Raw genomic sequence first — 22,328 nt, 5'->3', positions numbered from 1 at the left:
CCATGAGATACATACTATCTTCATGTTAGAGATGAGAGGGGTTAAATGATTTGTTGCAGGACAAGCAGCTACCAGCAAACTGAGATTTGAACCCAAGGATGGGAAAGGCAGAGGGTATAATCCTGAATGTCCGGATTTTGTACTGTCCTATCTCCACACCTGCTCGACAAAGTCAGCAGGCTGCGCAAGTGGGGAGCGTCTCTGAGCTCTGTTCTCTGGATGAGGCCATCACGTTCACTGGCCTTTGGCCTGTTCCACAGGTGTTCCTGAGGTGGACCAGATTTTGACTGTGCTGCTGACCACAGAGATGTTCGTGGGTGGGTGCCTCGCTTTCATACTGGACAACACAGTGCCAGGTACCAGTCAGCCCTGGGAGGGGAACAGAGAACCACAGTGGACTCACAGGCAGTCCACCAGGTCTCCGGAGCTGTGGCCAGGTCAGATGCAATGCAGGCTCTGCAGGGAGAAGCAGGGACAGATGAGCTGGAGGGAGACCACTGGCCTCATAGAGGCCAAGTTTCCTCTTGGTCTTGAAGAGGATGTGGCTAGGAGAGTCATTCCTGGGCCCCATGAATTGTTTCCTTGCCATTTCTTGGTTGCCACTGGATTGAGGGGTGCCTTTGTTTTCTTAGGACAGGTGGGAATGTAGCATTAGTATTTTGGCAAAACCCACTCCAGATATGCCAGTGATCTGTCATGCTGGCTACTAGGAGAGCTCTTAACATTTCTCTTTGGTATCAGGGCTTTTTACAGGGGTCATGGAGGATACTTTGTGGGGTCCCTGAGAATCCTCCTAGCCCATGTTTATGTGCCCCCAAAATATAAAAACTAAATGTTGCCAGGTACTCTGACTAGTAATAAGACTTGTTAGCATTTATCAAATATTTACGGGTCAGGCAGGGAGCTAAATGCCTCATTTTTTCCTCAAAAACTATCCTGTGAGGCGGACTATCAATGCCATTTTATGTGAGGAGAAAGAATCAGGGGTTAGGTGACTCACTGAAGGTTTTAAACACTGCAAATTTGGGATTTAAATAAAGTCTATCCAATGCAGTTAGTTCACAGTCTGTGTCCCAGCCACTCTACCACTTTGCTGGAGAGTTCCAGGGGAAGTGTAAGATCAAGGAAAGCTCAGTGGAGACAGGGGCTAGAGTGCATTTGTCCACGGAGATGAGATTGGAAAAACAAGATGATAGCTCTCCATCTGCTGCCACTTAACAGCGTAAACATAGCTGGCTCCACTTGCTTTCCCCTCTCTGAAGACACAAGCGTCTAATCCGAGCACAGAAGTCAGGGGCTGGCTGTGCACAGCTGGTGGGTTAGAGTTTACATAGGGAAGGGGTAGGACTCCCTGGTACTTTCAGGGATTTTAGATAGCATCAGATGAGGGAGCTCCTGGTAGAAGCTGTCCAGTGAATAGATGGATTTTGGCACCTGATAATGGCACCCCACTCCCCCACTACACACACCCTCTAAAGGAAGCTGAGGTGAGACCTGGAGCTCAACCTGTGGGTGTGAAGACAGGGGAGTGGCGGCCTTCCCTGGGAATCCAGGGAGATGGAGGCATCTGGGCAGGCAGCTGTAGGGGGGTTTGTGATTTGGGCAGCTAGATTAAGCTACCCAGATGCTAACAGCCTCAGAGTGCCAGAGTTCTTCACATTCCTTTCAACCCAAATGCCCATCATTAATCCATCCCTGCCAATCATTATATGTGTTATGCTGCATAGTACATAATAGTCCTTCAATATGTATCGATGAGGAGTCTGAAGCTCACAGTGGTTAAATCGTTTGCCTAAGGTCACACAACCTGGACTCAAACCCAGGTCTGGCTGGCCCAGAATCCAGTCAATAATGGAGTCATACAGCTTTATTGTGTGGGATGGGTACACTTTGCAGATAGACCACTTTGTATTTGCTCTTTCTTCTTTACCTACCCACAGACCAACCTTAGAGGGGCAAAAAGTTTAGTTCAGCAAGTGCTCCTGAAGCCTACCAGTATGGCCGTGAGTTAGACATGTAAGGGCAAAAAGTCAGCCAACAAGATAGAAAGTGAAAACCGAGTTGAAAGCAATTTAGAGCAGTAAGTGAATGAGCCTGGGCTTGAGTCATCCAGAGCGCTTCCTGGATGATTCTGGATGGGCCAAGGAGACTGGAATGTGGACAAGAGTTGAAGGCACCACAGGGAGGGGTTTGGAAGGCAGGTGGGGAGCACGCACTGGCGGTTGTGTCCCGGCAGTGGTGAGGAGTGGGGTTGAGACGCCCCAGTCTGGTGCCACAGCTCCAGCTCCTCTGCCCTCTGTTCTTTGTGCAACCAGGCCCAGCTCAGACAGCACTCCTCCAGTGGCTTCTCCCGAGCATCCCAGCCCTCCCTCAGTGCCTCCTTCTCTGAGATTTTGGGATAATTCTGGTTTCTCTACTCACGGGGTTTTTCAGCCTGGGCTGCCAGTGTGTGGAAATCTCTGCACTAAATTTCCACTTACTTGTCTTCAACCTCATCTCTCTTGTGAAAACCTCAGAGAATTCACAAATCCCTCCCATATCTACTTTCCCCCATTTGTGAAAAATCTCGTGTATCCCTACCACCAACAAAGATTTTACTTAGCTTGACTTTCTGAGGTTCGTATTACAGTTTATTTTCCAAATACAGAATCATAATACTGAATATTAATACTGATTATGGTATTTCAAAATATACCTTCCTACCTCCACAGCAGTCTGGGCACTACTTGGTCCCCACTGGCCCAGCAAATACCAGCCCCATACTGAAGGTGAAGGCTGACAATTACTTAACCTTCTTCATCATATAATTTTGTATAATAGTGCATATATACCTCCCACCAATGTTTCAAAGAAATTAGACAATGAATTTAAAGCACTTAAGCACAGAGCATTATGGCACACTGTAGATATGCAATGTTGATTATGTATAACTGGTGTCTTTAAGGGGTCTCTAGAGCTCTAGGCAAGTTAGGAGCTGAGATCATAGATTCAACTTTGCAGGACCAGAAAACTGAGAATCAAGATAACTCTGGAATTCTTCCCTCATGACTAGGTTATGGGGAAGGGAGGTAGCGGAGGATTGTTGGCTCTGGTGACCCTGTTGTCCACTTGCAGGAAGCCCAGAAGAGCGAGGTCTGATACAGTGGAAAGCTGGGGCCCATGCTGACAGTGAGATGTCTTCCAGCCTGAAAAGCTATGACTTTCCCATTGGGATGAGCATGGTAAAAAGAACTGCCTTTCTGAAATACATTCCTATCTGCCCGGTCTTCAAAGGATTTCCTTCAAGGTCAAAAAACCAGCTTCCAGTTCCAGAAGATATCCCAGAAAACGCAGAAACCGTGTACACCAAGGTCTGAAAAATTACTCCCAGCAGAGGTAGGACTGTGTGTTAGTCTATGGCTTTTGTGGGAGGGTTGGAAAATCACAACATTCTTATGCTTTAACCAAAGAGACAACTACTCAAGTTTCCATTTTTGTGACCTATTTGAACGTTTTCAATGGAAAGGCAGACTGGGTAAAAAGTCACTATGTTTGTGGAACTCCTTAGCCATTTTATAGTGACAGTGGAACTTCCCAACAAGTGTGGGCCATTAACCCTGTAGGAGGTTAAAAGTATGCTGAAATATTGATCCCTTTGGACTTTGGGTATCTGAACTGATACTGGGTCACCTGGAGCCCGTGAGTCATAAACTGCAGCTATAGGCAAACTTATCCAGTATGATAAACTATATTTCATGACATGGAAAAGGTTGAGAAATGACTGACAGAAGTATATTAAAAATTCTCTCACATAAAGCGCTCTGTCTCAATAGTTATAATAAAATCTCCACAAAATGATTTCAGTTACCCTAAAACTATGCCATACAGGCCCTGATGGGGTGATGTCATCTCAAGGTCTTAAAAAAAAAGGTAGTTTTAATGTGCACATTGCCACAGACGGACAAGTTCAACAAGGTGAGAGCTTAGCTTAGATGACTCCATGATAGAAAGCTCTATAGTAAGTGATTTATTACTTTGTACCAGGGGATGGTCTCAAGTGCTTGATGTGTATTAACTAAATACACTCCTGAGATAGATACTATTGTTACTACCATTTTAACAAGGTGGAAACTAAGGCACAGAAAGGTTAAGGGACTTAACCACAATCACTAGACTCAAATTCAGGAAGTCTGGTTAGTCTTTGCTCTTCATCATCAGGTTACTCAAGTTTATAACCTCTATATTGCATGATGATCACCTGGCAGTATGTGGAAATGAACTCATCTGCCCACCCATCTAGGCTTAGAGAAATGGTCTCTAACACTTACATACTTGCCAGCTTGCTGTGCCACTGTGTACTGAGCTAGTAGAGAACAGAGCGGGGCTGGTGGTATTGTGGCTCCAAAAAGAACAAGAGCCAAACAGCATCATCTACTTCAGAGTCTTAAAAAACCTGCCTGTTTATTAGCTTAGTAAGGGAGTCATTAAAAAAACATCAGGCACAGGTACTGACATCAAAGGACCATAGGGAAAATGTGAACCAGAACTGACCAGATGGCCTCCTTAATCTTGAGCCCTCCAAATTTAAGAATAGGGCCAAGAGGCAGAACTGTATGTGGAACCAGGAAATTGCTAGCTGACCGACAGCCTATCCCAAATAAAGATTATAAATTAGTTTGTGAGAGTGAAATAGGGGAAGATCCAGGTGAATCCAAACAGCAAACCAGGCCAATCAGAGCAACAATGGTTTGTGAAGGGCAGAAGCCAGTGGAGCTTATACTAAAGTTACCAACATACTGGCCAGCCAGAACGTTTCTTAACATGGATCTATATGATTGCCTTGACGCTGCAGCCTGAGGTGACCGAGGTGGGCTATGGAGGGGGCTATGGGATTTATTTTACTGCTATATTTTGGACAGATATATAACAACACATTTGACACTATGGAGTCTAATAAAGCTTGCTCTCTCAGCAAATTTTGCCAACAGGGCTGTCCTGAGGGACTGGGCCCACACTAAAGTGAGTACACCCACTTAAGAGTCCATATTTCAACACCAATGAACACAAACATCAGCAGCTCAGTTCTACTATTATTTATTTTTTTAAATATTTTTGAAAAAATATAATTTTTTTACAATATTTTCAACTTAAACACTATTCACACTGAACACGTATGGCAGCTTAACCTACCCAAATAAGAAGTTTAAGAAGCCAAAACTGTTCTAGCTTTGTTAAAAGAAAAGTTGTGCTGCAGACTATTGTAGTGATGGTTAACAAAGCAAGGAAAAGCACCACTCAAATCATATGTAACAATTTCTTTGTTCAATTGAATTATGGGTTGGTCAAATGTTAGATTTTACATAGGTAATAGCTATGATGCAATGACTCCTTAGAAAAGGATGGAATTCTCAAATCACATACTTTCTTAGATGTAACAATAGGATAATTCAGTATTTTCTTACACGATAACACCCCATAAAAGCCAGGAGATTTAGGTTCACTACCTTGTAACCTCAGTAACTAAAGACATACTTAAATGTCTATACTGAACTATTTCAATTAACCAGCAAGCCTTCTTCAGAAAAAGGAGATTCTTTTTGATGGGAACAAATGCAAATTTAAGTCTGAACTGAGGAACTCACTTAACAATTAGAATTTAATTTAGATTTAGAGATCATTTAATTTGGTGCTTTGACACAACTTGACTGGTGCTTCTTTCCTTGCTGTCTTCACTTCAAGCCATGGGGCCAATTCTATTCTCAGTAAATGTTTGACAGCTTTTTACTTAATAACAGTCTCAGCACTTTTATTAAGCATGCAAGACTAACAAAACTTTGGCAATGCATAAGTGTAACACAGTGACAAGAGAGAGCTTTTACAATTAAGTCTTCTAATACTGCCTTCACAGTGTGGAAATTGTGCTACATCCACCAAAAGAGGGCCCCGTCTACTCAAATATTTTAGTACTTCACCCCAGGAACAAACTCCTTTGCATTTGGATTCAGATTGCTCTTGACCTGGAAAATAAGTACATAAAAAAGCAAATTCATTAACAGATAGCTTCAGATACTCAGAAGCATTCAACCCAGATCCACATGCAAAACCATCTTCTAAAAATAAAAGACAAAGGCAAGAATTCAGATGGTAAGGTCAAATTGAATTAAAACACGTCTATAGCAGTGAAAGAAGGAACCAGATGTAAGCTATATATATTATATTAAATTTTATCAATTTCCTAAACTGAAGGTAGGAATTGAAATTAAATTTGCTTAAGTGTAACCAGAAACTAACTGCACATCCACCAAAGGAATGTCTCAGAACACAGGATTCTATTTATTTAACTATGATAGCTGACTTTCTTTAAACAGTTTCATACTATACAAACATTAAACAAGTGTTGAAATGATGATTAAAGTGATTGGGGAATTGTTTATGGATTAATTTTACTTTATGATGCTCACTGAAAATATGGAGTTGTCTTTCTACAATTGCTGTATTCTAATTCCCACAGGAAGCATGGTATATAACAGGAAAAGAAAACTACACGGGGAGTCAGAAGATCTAAGCTGGAACCCCAGCTCTGCTAACTAAATTCTTACGTAGGCCTGGATAAGTCACTCTCTGGGACTGTTTCTGTATCAGTTACGGAAGGAATGGGCCAAAGCCTCTCAGAGCCTTAGAGGCTTGTACCACCATCATTGTGTATTTCTAAATCTTTAATTTCCTAAGTAGATATGTTAGCATACAGGGAATAGCTGGAAATTTTCCTCTACCACATCTTTGAATGCAAATTGATCAAGACAAAAAGATTCCAGGACGGATTCCAGGGCCTGAAATGTAGGCATGCTGGCAGAATTTCAGATTGAATCTGACCCCTCAACATTACTTACTTCAAGACCAAAGCATATTAAACAACATTTTGGAGCAATAATTTAAGTTTCATAATTTAAACATAATCATTCTCATCTCTCAAGGGAAATTAATCTAAACTTTGGGAAGATACAAAATAACGAGAAGGAGTTAATCTCAAACAGACTGAGTCAAATAAAGCAGTTTCTAGACAGTGGGATGATACTGGGTCCAGGTAAACTTATATATTATGCCTACAAAGAGCTTTTTTCCTCAGAGGAATCAGGATTATTTGTGGAGTGACTAATCCAGCCATAAGCAAGCATACCCCAACAGACTGTTCAGATCACGTATCTGCCCAATTGGGTTACTGTCCTTTACTTCAACAAAAGCTATACCACAATGTACATTTCAGTGTTCTCTATACAGCCCTTTAGGAACACAGTTTCCAAATGTCTGAAAGGGCAGGCTGGCAGTAGCCTCTGGGAATGCTTATAAAAATTAGCATGTCTAGATGACTGATTCTATGGATGGGATGTTCTGAGAAAATTTGTTTTTAACCCTCATAGGTCATTATGATGTACAACCAGGTTAGGAAATCACTGCACAGTGAATAAAAGACAATTACAAAATGACTTCACAGAGTCTAGGGGTATATTCCAGAGAACCGTCTTGCAGAAGCAACTAGAGATTGCCCATATGGAGAGAAAGTTTAACATTCTGGCTAAATTATCTTAATTTTAGCAAAAGGATCATCAGCTTTTACTTTAGTACTGATGCTTAGTTATCACAGTTCCTGAGAAAACTTTTTACTACAAATAAACCATCAGCAATGAGACACTGGGAATAACTAAAAATATAAATAGGTTCGTGTTCCTTTTCTGCCAAGAGCTTGTAAGTCTTTGTTAAATCACAATTCCAAACGGAGTTAGGGTAACTCAATGAAAATCCTGGGTTAGGAAAAGAAAACTCCAAAATTTTACCTTTCAGAAAAAAATTTGTAATTTCATTAAATATTTAAGATAGAGCGAAACCTCTCCATCAAGCCACTTTTGCATAGGCAAATCACATGAACATACTTGTCCCTTTTGAATGACTGCTTTTAGACATTTATGTATCCTAGGGTATCGTAGTTGTCATAACTAAAAGTAGTGTCAAGACATCTATTAGTCAGAAATCTATTAATCAGACTAGCTCCAGAGTGCTGCCAAAAGTCACTCCATATCATAAGTGAGACCAGGAGGCCTCTGCTTCCATAGTAAGAAGCAGTAGAATTTCTGAAGGGAAAGAGACGTAGAACTCTTCTTAAACAGATGGATGCTGGCTTTTCCACTTATGAGAAAGATGAACTAGGTTTTAAAAAGATGAAAAAATAACTCTTTACCACAAGATCTTCCAGGGAAGAGCCATCACTGATAACAAGGTCATTAAACTGGTCTTGGATTTGGTCCATAGTTTGCGGGAGATCTCGAGCTGGAATAAACCACTCATGTTCCTCTTCTTCTTCCAGCATTTCTTGGAAACAGCGTTCAATAAATTCTTCTTCCCATAACTCCTCTTCTATCTGGATTTATAATAAAGGGTAATTTATAGCATACTTGGTAAGATGACATCACTAGGAAAGGCTTAAAGTATCTTGAACTAAACTATTAAGAATCACAATGTCATACCTTCCTCGTCTGCTTCTATGCTAAGGTAAAAAAAATCTTTTCCGTAAGACTTGGAAAGATCTATTTAGATTTCTGCTATGTCTTTACTTGTCACAGCAGAATATTATTTCTTTCCACTAAAGGTGGCAGGGAAAAAGTAACAAAGAAGTGTCCTTATGCAGGACCGGGTATCAGAATTACCTATGATACTTTCAGAACTATACAAACCCTAAATCTGCCCAAAAATGACTGGAAAAATTATCTTTAATCAGCAACTTCACTGTCATTGAAATAGAAGACCATACTGCTTAACCTTTTTTTTTTTAAAACACTCTTGAATATATATAACTAGATATGGTCAAATCAAGCTGGCTACTGATGGCCAAAGCCAGGAACAGGGAGAAACAAGACAAAAGATGAAAACAGCTACAAGAAATATGGGAAGAAAGACATCTATCAATGTATGAGAGTTCTCTACAACGTATGAGAGTTCTCTAAACAGTGGTGTCAGATTCAGGGGCTGGTCAGAACGAGAACCTTAGGTGAAAACTAGTACTTTGGTACCTGCGCCTGTCTATTCTGGATTCTCTTGACTTTCACAATAGGACAATCTGACTGGTGTCAGGTAGTGGTTTCCAAATCTTACTGCTCACTGGAACCACCTGAGACCTTCAAAAAAAATAAGTTTACCAGGTCCCACCCTAAACTCTTCTGCATCAGAATTTCTGGGGTCAGACACCGAAAAAACCTCCCAAGGTTATTTCAATTGAGCAGTTAAACCTGGTAGTAATCAACATCCAAATAAAACAGCAGTGGTGGCACAGAAATCCATGTATTTCATATATAAGGCACCAGGTGAAAAACACACTTCAGGGACAAGTACAATTATATTATTTGATGGTTGTCATGGGCTATAATAAAAAGAATGTTTATACACAAAACTAACTTGTCTGTTGAATTCCTCTTCATTTTCCATCCACATGTACTCTGCAAATGGATTGTCATCTTCATGAGAATGACCGTTAATTATCACATCTTCACTGATGATGCTTGGGCTAGTACTGCTGCGACTTGGATCTTTCATGGTTGGCGTTAGATGTAGTTTTTAACCTTAAAACAACAATATAGTTAATTTAGTCAGTCATTTGTTCAGTTCTTAGTGAGCATCTATTATTACCAGACATCATGGTTAGGTGTGAGATGCATATTGATTGAGATGCATATTGATACATTAATGTACATGATAAACCAAGCATTTGGAAAGCTTCATTTTTCTCCTAAATGATTTCAGCGTCTAAGGAATAACTGAGAGTAGCCTAGATTCTAATAATAGTAAACAAAGGCAAACAATTATTTAAATTGAATCCCCAAACCATCCAATTTTTAAAAAATAGAATATTCTGTGTCTCATAAAACAAGCATGGCTTGGAAAATTGATATTAAAAAACCCAGGGACTGGAAGTGAAAACTAACTAACTTTTGATATATTGGAAGCTAAAAGTTTGAAGCATTAAAGTTCCAGATTCTACAATAGTCTGTGTGTGTACACCCGGTTGATAAGTTATGTCCGATTCTTTGCGACCCCATGGACTGTAGCCCACCAGGTTCCTCTGTCCATGGAATTTCCCAGGAAGTATATTGGAAAGGGTTGCTATTTCCTACTCCAAGGGATCTTCCCAACGCATAGACTGAACCCACGTCTCTTGCATCTCCAACAGTGGCAGGCAGATTCTTTGTCACTGTGCAACCTGGGACGCCCCTGCAATAACAGTCTACCAATTCATTAACTCTGAAATTGCTAAAAAAAATGTGTTTACGTAAAGCAAGAGAGACTTGTACATAAATCCAAACAGTGTGATTTATGCCAAAGGAAGGCAACAGTATACCTAATATGAAGATGAGAGCTTTGAAAATGTCTTCTTACTCCAAAGTTGTCATAATCAAACTAAACACCAAAACCAAAATATACTAGAAATAGTTTTCCTCCTTTGGGTAAGGTTCAGGGACAGACTTGCTCTATGTATGTTGCCTGGCCCTTTAAACTCATTTTATGAACTTATCCTTAATAGGACATAAGTACTAAAAAACAGCTTTTCACATAATATGAATTTAAGTCTCTAAGCAGTGGGGGTGGGTGGGCCCAATTCTGATGCACATATGCATTTCCCCCAATACTGAATACTAATGACAACAGTATTGCGACGCTAACATTTTTCGTTGTTAGGAAGTCCAGAATTAAGAATTACTGAGAGGGCTTCCCTGGTGGCTCAGTGGCTAAGAATCTGCCTGCCAGTGCAGGAGACACAGGTTCGATCCCTGATCTGGGAGGATCCCGCACGTTGCAGGGCAATTAAGCCTGCGCGCCACAACTACTGAGCCTGTGCTCTAGAGCATGTGCTCTGTAACAAGAGAAACCACTGCAGTGAGAAGCTGGCACACTGCAACTCGAGAGCAGGCCCGCTTGCCACAACTAGGGAAGAGCCTGCTCAGCAACGAAGACCCAGCACAGTCAAAAACAAACAAATAAATAAAATTAAAGAATTACTGAGAATTCTGCCTTACTTAGTGTTGTATGTGTATGAAAGAAAGGCAGAGAGAGACTGAGATTTATGTGCTAGGGTGTGGGGTAGAGGGCTTCCCAGGTGGCTCAGTGGTAACACTCCAACGGCCAATGCAGGAGCTGCGGGTTTGAATTCTGAATCCCCTGGAAGAGGAAATGGCAACCCACTCCAGTATTCTTGCCAGAATTATTCCATGGACAGAGGAGCCTGGCAGGCTACAGTCCATGAGGTCGCAAAGAGTCAGAACATTACTGAACACACGCATTGTGTGGGGTAGAAAGAAAACATGATTTGGGTTAGGAAACTGAAGTACTATGAAAATACACAACAGAAAACAGATGATAGATATCCTTGATATTTTGATTTATCATTAATCTTGGATTAAATAAACCCTCTTATTTTGATAACAAGTTCTGACTAAACAGCAATCAGTTCCTCTAAAGTAAATTACTTATTCTTATGTATCAGGCTACCAAACATTTATATGCTCATCTTTAAACAAACTACAGTTTAGAGTAGACTCAAATATTATGAAAAGAAGGAGGTCAATCCTGCTTTGCAACTTGATGGAACTTTGTTTACTCTGCACACAAACCAATCATTAAACTACATTCAAACACATCTCAATTTACAACAGCTTTTCATTATTTTCCCAACATGTATCCTATCCCAACCCATGACCATTAAATCCTACCTTTCAGAAGACCACAGTATTAATAAGTGACATATTTTTCGTTAAAAATAGCAAATAAAAATCATGTTTAGCAGAGTACAGGACATTCAATATTCAAGTAGAACTGAACAGTTAAGTAGCAATTATGTGTGAGACCTAGAGGTAGAAATACCACTAACTTGTTTTTGAATATGATTCCAGTGACTATGCTGCTGGTGCTGCTGAGTCGCTTTAGTCGTGCTGCTGAGTCCGACTCTGTGTGACCCCACAGACGGCAGCCCACCAGGCTCCCCTGTCCCTGGGATTCTCCAGGCAAGAACACTGGAGTGGGTTGCCATTTCCTTCTCCAATGCATGAAAGTGAAAAGTGAAAGTGAAGTCGCTCAGTCGTGTCCGACTCTTAGCGACCCCATGGACTGCAGCCTACCAGACTCCTCCGTCCATGGGATTTTCCAGGCAAGAGTACTGGAGTGGGGTGCCATTGCCTTCTCCCAAGTGACTATAATAGTGTGCATATATATAAATACAAAATCTTTTAAAGAAGAAAGTGTTTTCCATACATTTCATGAGCATAAGCTTATGTAAACAATGAAAATCTGCATCAGCAAATTCTATAGGCTGGGAATCTCAAGGAACCCCTCCCTTTGATGCCAACCAGTAACAAAATATAAATAGTGCTTAGCAAAAAGGGCCTAAGCCCTGCATTTGACATGTCTTTAAGGTCAGCTTTTTGCCCATTATCACCTCATCAAACAACATGTAGCTTTGGTACAGATCCCACTGAAAGTATATGAAGGACAGTAAATAAAATTTCATTGTCAAGCAATATTTGGGAAACAAATCCAAACCGGAACCAGTAAAATCAACTAGAGCCCGGACACTAATCTTGCATCTTAAGATAGCTGAGGAAGGAACAACTGCTGAACAGATTTCTGCTATAGCCAGTCAAGTGAAAAGCCAGAGGGGTGAGGATCATTTACTTTCAGAATACTGACAGACCTACAATTACTGACTGTAAGGTGTTTTAATACAAGGTATTGTTATCAGATTTTAAATTTTCTTCTATGACCTGTTCTTGATTCTTCTTAGACCAAACACTTTCTATTATGCTCTATGTATGTTTTGGGGCTTCCCTGGTGGCTCAGATGGTAAAGAATCCATCTGCAATGCAGGGGTCCTGGGTTCGATCCCTGGTCAGGAAGATCTCCTGGAGAAGGGGATGGCTACCCACTCCAATACTCTTGCCTGAAGAATTCCAAGGACAGAGGAGCTTGATGGCCTACACTCCACTGGGTTGCAAAGAGTTGGACATGACTGAATGATTAACACACACATGTGTTTTGCTATCTTAAAAAAATTAAGTATATAGTTCAATACCGTAAAATTTATTATTTTAAATCAGCATTTGTCAAAAACAGTTAAAGGCAAATATAGTAGCCAGTGCCAGCAAAGAATAACAGTTGGGATAAAAAGGAAAGGAAGAGAGGCTGGTGAAAGAGATGCTTTGGAAATAAAGGCTTTGAAAAGCTCCTACATATTCTGGGAAACCTAAGAGGCCACAGGCATGCCCAGTGTTGGCAGCACACTCAGAAAAGACCTGACAAGATTATTCAAGTTTCAGGCTCTGTACATAAAAAGGTTAAGAAAGAGCTGTAAAGTGCTCAAGTGTTAAAGGTGTGCCTCAGCATACAGCAGCAGGTTTGAGTGGGGAAAGAATCAGTAAACTTGGTAAATCAAAGATTATTTAGTCTGAAAAACATAAAAAATAATGGAAGATTTAAAAATGAACAGACCTCAGAGATCAGTAGGATACTGTTACATGTACCAATATATGCATAATGGGAGACCCAGAAGAAGAGAAAGAGTGAAGAATAATGGCCCCTAACTCCTCCAACTTAATGAAACCTATCCAAGCAGCTCAAGGAATTTCCAAGTAGAATAAACTCAAAGCAATCCACATGGACACATTGTAATCAAGTTATTGAAAGTCAAAGACCAAAAGAGCATCTTGAAAACAACAAGATTAATAGATGATTTCACACCAGAAATTAGCAGCCAGAAAACAGGACAACACATATGAAGGGATAAAAGGGGTGTGGGGGGGAACTAAGACATTCCCAGATAAGTAAAAAAGTGAGAGTTCATTACCAATACACCTGTCTTATAGGAAGAGTTAACTGACCCCTTCACATTGAAATAAAAAGAATACCAGCATTAACTTGAATTCACTGGAAGAAATAAACAATGGTAACTACACAGTAAATATAAGTCACTAATAGATTTCTTGCTTTATAACTCCTCTTTCTCTCTACAGGAAACTCAAGTGGCATTAGTCCACACTAGTTACAAACTAAGGTATCACTTGTAATGTCCAGGGTAACCACTAGGAAAAACCAAAAAAATACATAGTGTGAGGTGTACTGCTGAGATGTATCATCATCTTATTCAGAGGCAGTCCAAAAGCAGCAGCTTCAAGTCAATGAGCTCAAATCTATATATATTAGTCTCTTGTGGCTGATAAAAAGCTTCTCTCTAGAACAAAACCAACAAAAACTTAAACAGGAACTCCTGAAAACAAAACAGAAGCACCTAACTTGTTTGAGTGATGTTTGAGGACACAATGTATGTAATGACTTGACAAATACAGTAAAAAAAAAAAAATCTGAGAAGTAAACCATAACAATCTGTTGCTGTCTTGTCTTTGTTCATGATTTAATGGAAACCACTTAAAAATGGGCAGAAATGAACAGAGAAAACCCATAATCCCCTTGCCCCAATTTTTAATGTTCATATTTGCTTCAAAGAACATTTATTGCTTCAAAAAACATTTATTTTTATTATTTAAAATCCTAAAATTATCACAAAATGTAATTCAAAAATTTTAATCTTTAGCCTTAATCTCATAAAAGGATGTCTAAAACAACACAGTAATACTAATTCAGAACAAGGAATATTAAATTACTAATACTAAAAATCTAGTAGTTGTTAAGAATAACATCTAATAAGATTTTCCTAAACAAAAATCACAAAACGGTAAAACAACAATGTATCAATGTTTTCAATAATCATTTGAAAAATTCTGGATAATGGGTCTTTGCACATAGTTAGGAAATTTTGTTGGAAAAGGAAGCATTAAAGTGAAAAATCTGTTTACATACAAAGTAGGCCCTACTTAAACAGGTCTTAAGGAAGTTTTTCCCTTTCCATCTTCAATCTTATCCAGAGGTGGTCAATTTTAACAGCTTAGTATATGTCCTTTCATATTTTTTTGCTTATAGAGACACACATAAAGAATTTATGCATTTTAATAGAATCACGCTAAACTAAATGTATCACATCAAAGATCCTTACTAGTCAATGTGCACAAGTATACTTATTTTTTTAATGGATACAGCAGCAATTATTCAACCATTTCTTCTCTGATGCACATTTAGATTTCCAGTTTTTTCATTACAAATAATCCTGTTTTGATCACCCTTGTACACATATCTTTTCTAGTTGTGTTTTCTGTAGGATACATTCTGATAAGTGAGAATAACTGGGTCAAAGGCCATGTGCATTTGTAGCTTTAAAAAGACAGATTATATGCCAAAAATATTATGGTAATGTACATTCCTATAATAAGCTGGGTGCTCCCATTTCTCTGCATCCTCAACAGCTCTCTATATAATCAATATAGCATTTTACTTTTGCAAACAGGTGGGCATAGAAGAATCTCACTGTTTTCCTCTACAGCTGCCAGGATATGTTCATCTTGTTTAGGAAGTCTTTCCCTATCTTGAGGTTTTATTTCCTTTATTTTCTCTCAGTATTTTTATAGTCTTTTTTATATTGAAACCTAAAAAAAGAAAACCCACAACCAAAACCCCAACTATTTCCATTATTTTTTAAAATATATTTTCACCTATTTATTTCACTTACTGGGCATTCCTTAGTCACGGCACTTGGGATCTGCAGTTGCAGCATGTGGAACCTATTTCCCTGACCAGGGACTGAACCCAGGCCCTATGCACTGGGAGCATGCAGTCTTAGACACTGGACCACCAGGGAAGTCCTCTAAATCTTTAACTCATGTGAGCATTACTTTGAGTATGATGTAAAAGATCTGTATTCATCATTACTGAAATGAAAGCTTGTTACTCAGGTTTATCATGATCAAATTCCTACTATACTGTTTCCTTGTTCTGTGATGGTATATTATATACTGTTTTACCCCCAACTTTTATTTTTTAAGAATTTTAAACTTACAAAAAAGTCATAATAGTAGTATCATGAACACTTGTACCTTTCATCTAGATTCATCAACTGTTAGCTTTTTGCCACAGTTGTTTTCTCTATACAACTTTGTTTTTGGCTTAACCATTTGCTATGTTGCAGACCTTTCATCATGACCTTTCATCTTCAAATATTTCAGCGCAGTATCATACTGTTTTGAATACAGTAGCCTTTCAGTAAGTTTGAATACCTAGTAGCACAAATCCCTTAGCAACTTTCCTGGGGGAGAGGGGAATCTTGCACTTTCATGTTTGTATCAATTTTAGAATTGTCAATAACAGTCTGATGGGAATTTTACTAAAAATTTGCAGTTTAATCAGGATCATGTTTTTATGTTAAGCCCCCTGGCCAGGAAGATGGCATATCGTTTACTTGGAACTAGGCTTCTTTGAGTTGACCTTGGATGCTTCGTGGGGCAAAAGGCATATAGGAAAGATGGAACAGGAAATCCTCCCGCTCTAAGCTGGGACCCTAAAGGGCTATATACTCAGGTTAAGGGTGAACCAAAAATGACTCCCACTCCCCACACCAAGCAAATCAAAAGGAAACGGTGGAAGGGAACACAGACACTGTGACTATAGCTGCACCTCTTATGGATAGGAGGAATAAATCCTCATCACCTGGGAGGTCCAGAACATCCCAAGTCATGAACTGAGTATAAAGTGGCCCTTGATTGGCAGTGTCCCTAGCGCCAGAGCCTGGCAAAAGCAAATGTAAAATTCCTTGAGAGGAAGGCATCTTCATTCTAGGCCTTAAGAACCTCAAAAAATAAATCTTTAAGGCCAATGAAGAGTTCAAAATGAAAGATAATGAAATTCAAAAGGCAAAAAAAAGATACAACAAGCAAGAACCAGTGCAATTCACAGAAAGCATAATCAAAACTCATGTAGCATGTTGCCACTCATGTGGCAAAATGATCATTACATATCAAGCTTGAAAATATCTTCAGAAAACAGCTAAATATAAAAAGCGCACACAGCAGATTTGGAAAACAGCCAAATGATGATATATAAAAATCACAACATAAACAAAAATATAATGGGTTTGGCAGCAGACTAGATCTATACAAAGAACTAAAGATAAAAGTAAGTATCCAGAAAGCAGCAAAAAGATAAAAAATACAAGAGGGTTCAAACAATATAGATGGCAGAGTGACAAGTATCAAGTTCCAAAAGAAAGGAACTGCAAACCCAGACTGTGAGAATGCTACATAAAATATAGTTTTCAAAAAAATGAACTAGGAATTTTTCCATCCTTATATTCAGGAGTCATTTGAATAGCAAGTATTATGGGATCCCCAAAGACAAATGAATCTAAAATTATAAGGGCTTGGTATTATTAACAACCTTTAATTTTCTCATTTTGATAGGTCTATTCAGGTTTTCTACATGTATGGACGTGAGAGTTGGACATAAAGAAGGCTGAATGCTGAAGAATTGACGATTTCAGTCTGTGGTGTTGCAGGAGACTCTTGCAAGTCCCTTGGTTCAAGCCATTCAATCTTAAATGGAATCAACCCTGAATATTCAATGGAAGGACCAAAGCTGAAGTTTGAATACTTTGGCCATCTGATGCGAAGAGCTGACTCACTGGAAAAGACCCTCATGCTGGGAGAGGCTGAAGGCAAAAGGAGAAGGGGGTAACAGAGGATGAGATGGTGAGATAGCATCACTGACTCAATGGACATGGATTTCAGCAAACTCCAGGAGGGAATGAAGGACAGGGAAGCCTGGAGTGCTGCAGTCCATGGGGTCGCAAAGAGCCAGACATGATTTAGCAACTGAATAACAACAAACATCTCTGGTTAAGTAGAGTAATTTTTATTTCATTAAAATCTCATTTCTTGTTAAAACAGAAACTAATTTCTCCTATTTCACAGCTAATTTCACTATATCCCTCTTTTCCTTGATAAGGCTGACATGGGATTTATCATAAGGAAAAAAAATTCCAACTTGACAATTTGCAGAACACAGTGAGTGTGATAAAATCTTAATATAGGTAAAAGAGGGGTATGTGTGTGTTTACAATTTGCAAATGCATAGAATCTCTGGAAAGGTAGAAAAGAAACAGAAGCAAATCATATCTGATAAGGGAACTTTATTTAGAATAAAGACCTATTACAACTCAACAATAAAAGACCAACCAACCAATTTTAAAATGGGCAAAACATCTGGAAATTTCTCCAAAGGCCAAAAAAGATGCTCATGAAAAGATGCTCAACATCCTTAACCATCTGGAAAATGCAAATCAAAACCATGAGATAATACTTTATATTAGTGAAAATATGGAAAAATTGGAACCCTCATTCGCTGCCAATGGGAAACTTAAAATGGAAAACAGCCTGGTAGTTCCCCAAAAGATTAAACATGGAATTACCATATAACCCAGCAATTCCACTCCTGGGTATATTCCCAAGAGAAATGAAAATATGTATCTACATAAAAACTTATACAGGCAAAATGTTCATAGCAGTAGTATTCTTAATAGTAAAAAAAACAGATACAACCCAAAGGTCCACCAGCTGATAGATGGATGAATACTGAAAACATCATGCTAAATCAAAGAAGTTAGTCACAAAGGAACACACTGTATGACAGATCATGGGCATAAGATTTCTTTTTGAGGCAATGAAAATGTCCTAAAACTGACTGTGGTGATGGAAGTACAACTCTGGTAATATACTAAAGACTATTATATACTTTAAATGGATAAACTGCCTGGTATGTGAACTATAGCTCAGTAAGAGCTGCTAAAAAAGAAATTTCACCAGATTTTGGTTAGGTTAAGAGCAGTTTTTTCCTGCTATCTGGCACTTTAAACCTACAAACTCTTTTCCTCGGCTATTTTTTGCCACTTATTGGTTTCCAGCAGTGTCCATACATTTATAGTCGCTACAAAATTTTAAAATATGAAAATAAATCTTTTAAGTTTTCGAAAGTTTCCCCCTTTTCATCTCTTAAGAACTGTCATTAACCACTTCATGATGTATGTAAATAAAATCATTAGACTATATACCTTAACTTATACAGTGCTATATTTCAATTATATCTCAATAAAACTGGAATAAAAAATAAAACCATTAACTCTTAAAAAAAATTCTCATTAAAATTCAAACAGAATTCTTTCTGCTTCTTTCATTAAACTGACTCCACAAGGAATTTCCTGGTGGTCCAATGGTTACAACTCTGGGCTTCCACTGCCAGGAATCGGATCAATCCCTGGTGGCGGAACTAAGAACCCAGAAGCCGAGTGGTGCCACCAGAACCTGAGTGGTGCCACCAGAACCCTCACAAAAAATCGGAAAGAAACTGACTCCACAGACTTACCACTTTTTCTTATTCCACTGGACTCTACTTTGAACTACTGTAGGCTTTTAAAAGTTATTTGTTGTTTAAACACACATATATTGTATACATATGTATTTTAGTTAGTGAGAGAAGATATAGAAATTTCTGCATCAGTTTCTATATTTAATTCAGAAGTCTGAGCAGCACTGAATTTTTTGTTTAATGTTTGGCAGTATAAAATAATGATTAAAAGCATGGGCTCTGGAACCTGCTGCCTTTCTAGATATGTGACAGTGGGCAGGTTATTTAATCTTTTTCAGGTTCCCTATGTGTAAAATGGATAATAATAAGAATACCTAGGCAAACAACCTAGCAGATAACAGTATTACTAAACATGTAGAACAATTAAGATTGCTAGGGCAAGCTATAAGATAAAAACAATAGAACCAACCACTTGTAGGAGTGAAACAATGTCACAGAAAAATCCCAAAGACTATAACCCTGATCTCAACTGTAGTGTATCCACATTATCAGGTAAGAACAAGGATGGTACAACACGGCTGAAAAACGCTCGAAGTGCATCAGAAATACCATCCTTATTTATAAAAACTGATACAAAAGAGAAGCAGAGTCAGTTCAAATAAATTCACACTATCCAACTTGGTAGCCACCAGATACTTGTTGCTAACTTAAATTAATTTTAAGGCATAAGAAGAGGGTGGCAGAAGATGAGACGGTTGGATGGCATCACAGATTCAATGGACATGAACCTGGGCAAACTCCAGGAGATGGTAAAGGACAGGAAGGTCAGGGGTGCTGCAGTCAGTCCATGGGGTCAAAGAGTCAGACATAACTTAGTGACTGAACAACAATAATTTCAATTTCATACAATCAAAATTTTAGTTCTTCGGTTGCACTTGCTACATTGCAGGTGCTCAACAGACATGTGCTCAGTAGCTATCTTACTGGACAGCATCACTATAAACAATGAGGAAGTTAAGAAAAAAGACTGAGGTACTGATAGTGGATCTCAGGCTGTATCATACGTGAAATCTTAATGTATCTGTGCAACAGGGTGATCCAGATCACCAAGACAACTTGGACACCTTTCATTTTGGATTGGGTTCAAATCCCAGATATGCCATTAACCACCAGAGGACTCTGAATATGTTACTAAATCACAGGCAGCATGCTACAGAGGTTAAGAGCACATAATCTCCGCTTGGATTTGAATGCCAGCTCTTATAGTTGTGTAACATTGGGCAAGTTACTCCACATCTCTTTCATTTATAATCTTCATTTTACAGTAGTACTTGCTCCCTAAAGACACTGAAGTGTAAAAGTACTTTGAACAATGCCTTGCATTACTAAGGGCTATAGAAGTGTGTGCCTAATAAAATAATCTCTCAAGTTTCTACTGCTTTCAAAATGGGCAGGATAAAACTTACTCTCCCTGCTTATTTCACAAGTTTAATATGAAAATCACTTTGCATCCCATAAAGAAACAGACAAGCAGGCTACACTTTGGGGGAGAGTTACCTTTTTTTTTTTTGTCAAAGACACCTACTTGTGAGAAAAAATTAAGTTTTGAACAAGTTCACAATTAACAAGTGGTATAAACAGCGTAATTTGCTCAAAATATCCTCTCACAGACCGGAACAGAAACACAAAACAGCAAACACTAGGAATCTCATTAAAACCCTTAGAGAACTTTATTTGCATACATAACCTGCAGCCCATGAAATTTCAAACGCTATTTAAAGAAAACTCAAACCAACACCTGACCAACTGCTCAAACACAAACTGTGAAAATCATACCACCAGGTTAATTAGATAAGATTAGCCAGCACATGCAAAATGGGAATCTGTCTTCTGCTGAAATGTCAAAAGCTGTCAGCTGTTAGACCTTCTCCCACGGCACACTGGATGCCAAATTCTTTCTAGAGTTTGTGGTTTCTGTGAGATGATGGCGTTGCAAAATCAGGGAAAACAAAACAACAAAAGAAGCAGAAAAGGTCCCATTTTGCAGTTACAGAAAATATCAATGCTGGGTGCTTCAACAAATGTTTTGAAACAAATAACTTGACCACAAGCTATATAAATATATTTGATGGTGCGAGAGAATTAGTACAGAGAAACTAAAAAGTGAAAGAACCAAAATTGAAAAACGTGAATTGGCTGAGCCCTTAAAAGTTCAACTGGTTCAAAACAGTCCTGGAGTAGGAGTTGCCAGTACTCCAAAGGACCTCCTAACCCGAGCACGGAATACGATGTAACTACAATTAAGGGGTAGGTGATGTCGAAGAAACCGGAGAAAACAAATCAGAAAGGTACAGGCTCGCGGACAGTTACAAAACGCTCTTCCAGTACGCAAGGCAACCCGCCAGTCCCTCCGCCCCTCTCTCTTCCCCCACCCAAGCTTCAGGAGGAGCGCGCAAGCGCAGCAAGTAGGGGCAGCGCGTGGCGACGCGCAGGCGTAAAGTGGGGAGAAACAATGAGCTTTGTTGCCGAGGCGGCAGCGGGGAGCAGGAGAAAAGGGTACCGGAGGGGGGGCGAAGGGACTTGTGGGGGGGGGCGAAGGAATTTGGGGGGGCTCGCGAGAAAGTGCTATCCCGGCAACCATCGCGCGCCACCGAGGACCCGGATAGAGAGCAGCGAGATCCAAATCATAATAATGACAATGAGAAAAAAAAAGCGACGGCCATTTCTCAAAGAAAGAGACTAAGTCGGTCCAAGATCATCTCTCAGACCCAACTGGAAAAGGCAAGGAACAACGGGAGCCATACGGGCTTGGTGGCCAACGACCCAAGGGACCCTCTAGGCCCCTCAGCCGTCGCCGAGGTGCTGTCCCTCGACCGTCGGGGCCGCCGCACCCTTCTCGCCGCTCCGCCCGAGGGAACCCCTCACCCAGTGCACGGCAGCGGGGACGGCAGCCAACGAATCCGGTCGGCCTCCGCGGATCTCCACAGGCAGCGCCGCTCCCCCGCTCGACGCGCGCTTCGCCCGCAGCCTCCCTTCTCCAGTCCAAACAAACACCCCAGCCCGGAAGTGACTTC

General features: G+C 39.7%; 2 protein-coding genes across 11 annotated transcripts in view; one reads left to right on the top strand and one right to left on the bottom strand.

The window, feature by feature from the left end:
- SLC23A1 (solute carrier family 23 member 1) overlaps positions 1–19,081 on the top strand; it is a 26,303-nt gene extending 7,222 nt beyond the window's left edge. For 5 of the 8 annotated variants that reach the window (XM_069592203.1, XM_069592208.1, XM_069592206.1 and 2 more), the window contains 3 exons: positions 261–356; positions 3,115–3,375; positions 6,491–6,910. In XM_069592203.1, coding sequence (XP_069448304.1) covers positions 261–356; positions 3,115–3,356 — 338 coding nt within the window. In that variant the 3' untranslated portion in view covers positions 3,357–3,375; positions 6,491–6,910. Of the gene's footprint in view, positions 1–260; positions 357–3,114; positions 3,376–3,558; positions 3,796–6,490; positions 6,911–17,354 lie in introns of those variants that run through there. The other 3 variants (XM_069592202.1, XM_069592210.1, XM_069592205.1) reach the window with 2 other exon arrangements.
- Positions 5,073–22,328, bottom strand: PAIP2 (poly(A) binding protein interacting protein 2). 3 transcript variants are annotated; one of them, XM_069592215.1, is made up of 4 exons: positions 22,180–22,328; positions 9,424–9,587; positions 8,213–8,392; positions 5,073–5,996 (listed from the first exon to the last, which is right to left on the bottom strand). In XM_069592215.1, exons 2-4 carry the CDS (start codon positions 9,559–9,561, stop codon positions 5,940–5,942), a joined length of 375 nt encoding a protein of 124 aa, XP_069448316.1. In that variant the 5' UTR covers positions 9,562–9,587; positions 22,180–22,328; the 3' UTR covers positions 5,073–5,939. The 3 variants fall into 3 exon arrangements, with proteins under 3 accessions (XP_069448316.1, XP_070148525.1, XP_070148524.1); XM_070292424.1 differs by lacking the exon at positions 22,180–22,328 and adding an exon at positions 11,891–12,203; XM_070292423.1 differs by lacking the exon at positions 22,180–22,328 and having other exon boundaries at positions 9,424–9,654.

Source organism: Ovis canadensis, chromosome 5 (assembly GCF_042477335.2).
Source record: "Ovis canadensis isolate MfBH-ARS-UI-01 breed Bighorn chromosome 5, ARS-UI_OviCan_v2, whole genome shotgun sequence".
In the NCBI taxonomy this organism is placed as follows: Eukaryota; Metazoa; Chordata; class Mammalia; order Artiodactyla; family Bovidae; genus Ovis; species Ovis canadensis.
This window is presented reverse-complemented; position numbering and strand designations above follow the sequence as displayed.

Coding starts and splice junctions, on each gene's coding strand:
- PAIP2 (XM_069592215.1), bottom strand. CDS start 9,561: ATGAAAGATCCAAGTCGCAGCAGTACTAGCCCAAGCATCATCAGTGAA. Junction 8,393..9,423: donor AAGAGGAATTCAACAGACAA/GTTAGTTTTGTG, acceptor TTATAAATCCAG/ATAGAAGAGGAGTTATGGGA. Junction 5,997..8,212: donor CTTCCCTGGAAGATCTTGTG/GTAAAGAGTTAT, acceptor CTTATTTTCCAG/GTCAAGAGCAATCTGAATCC.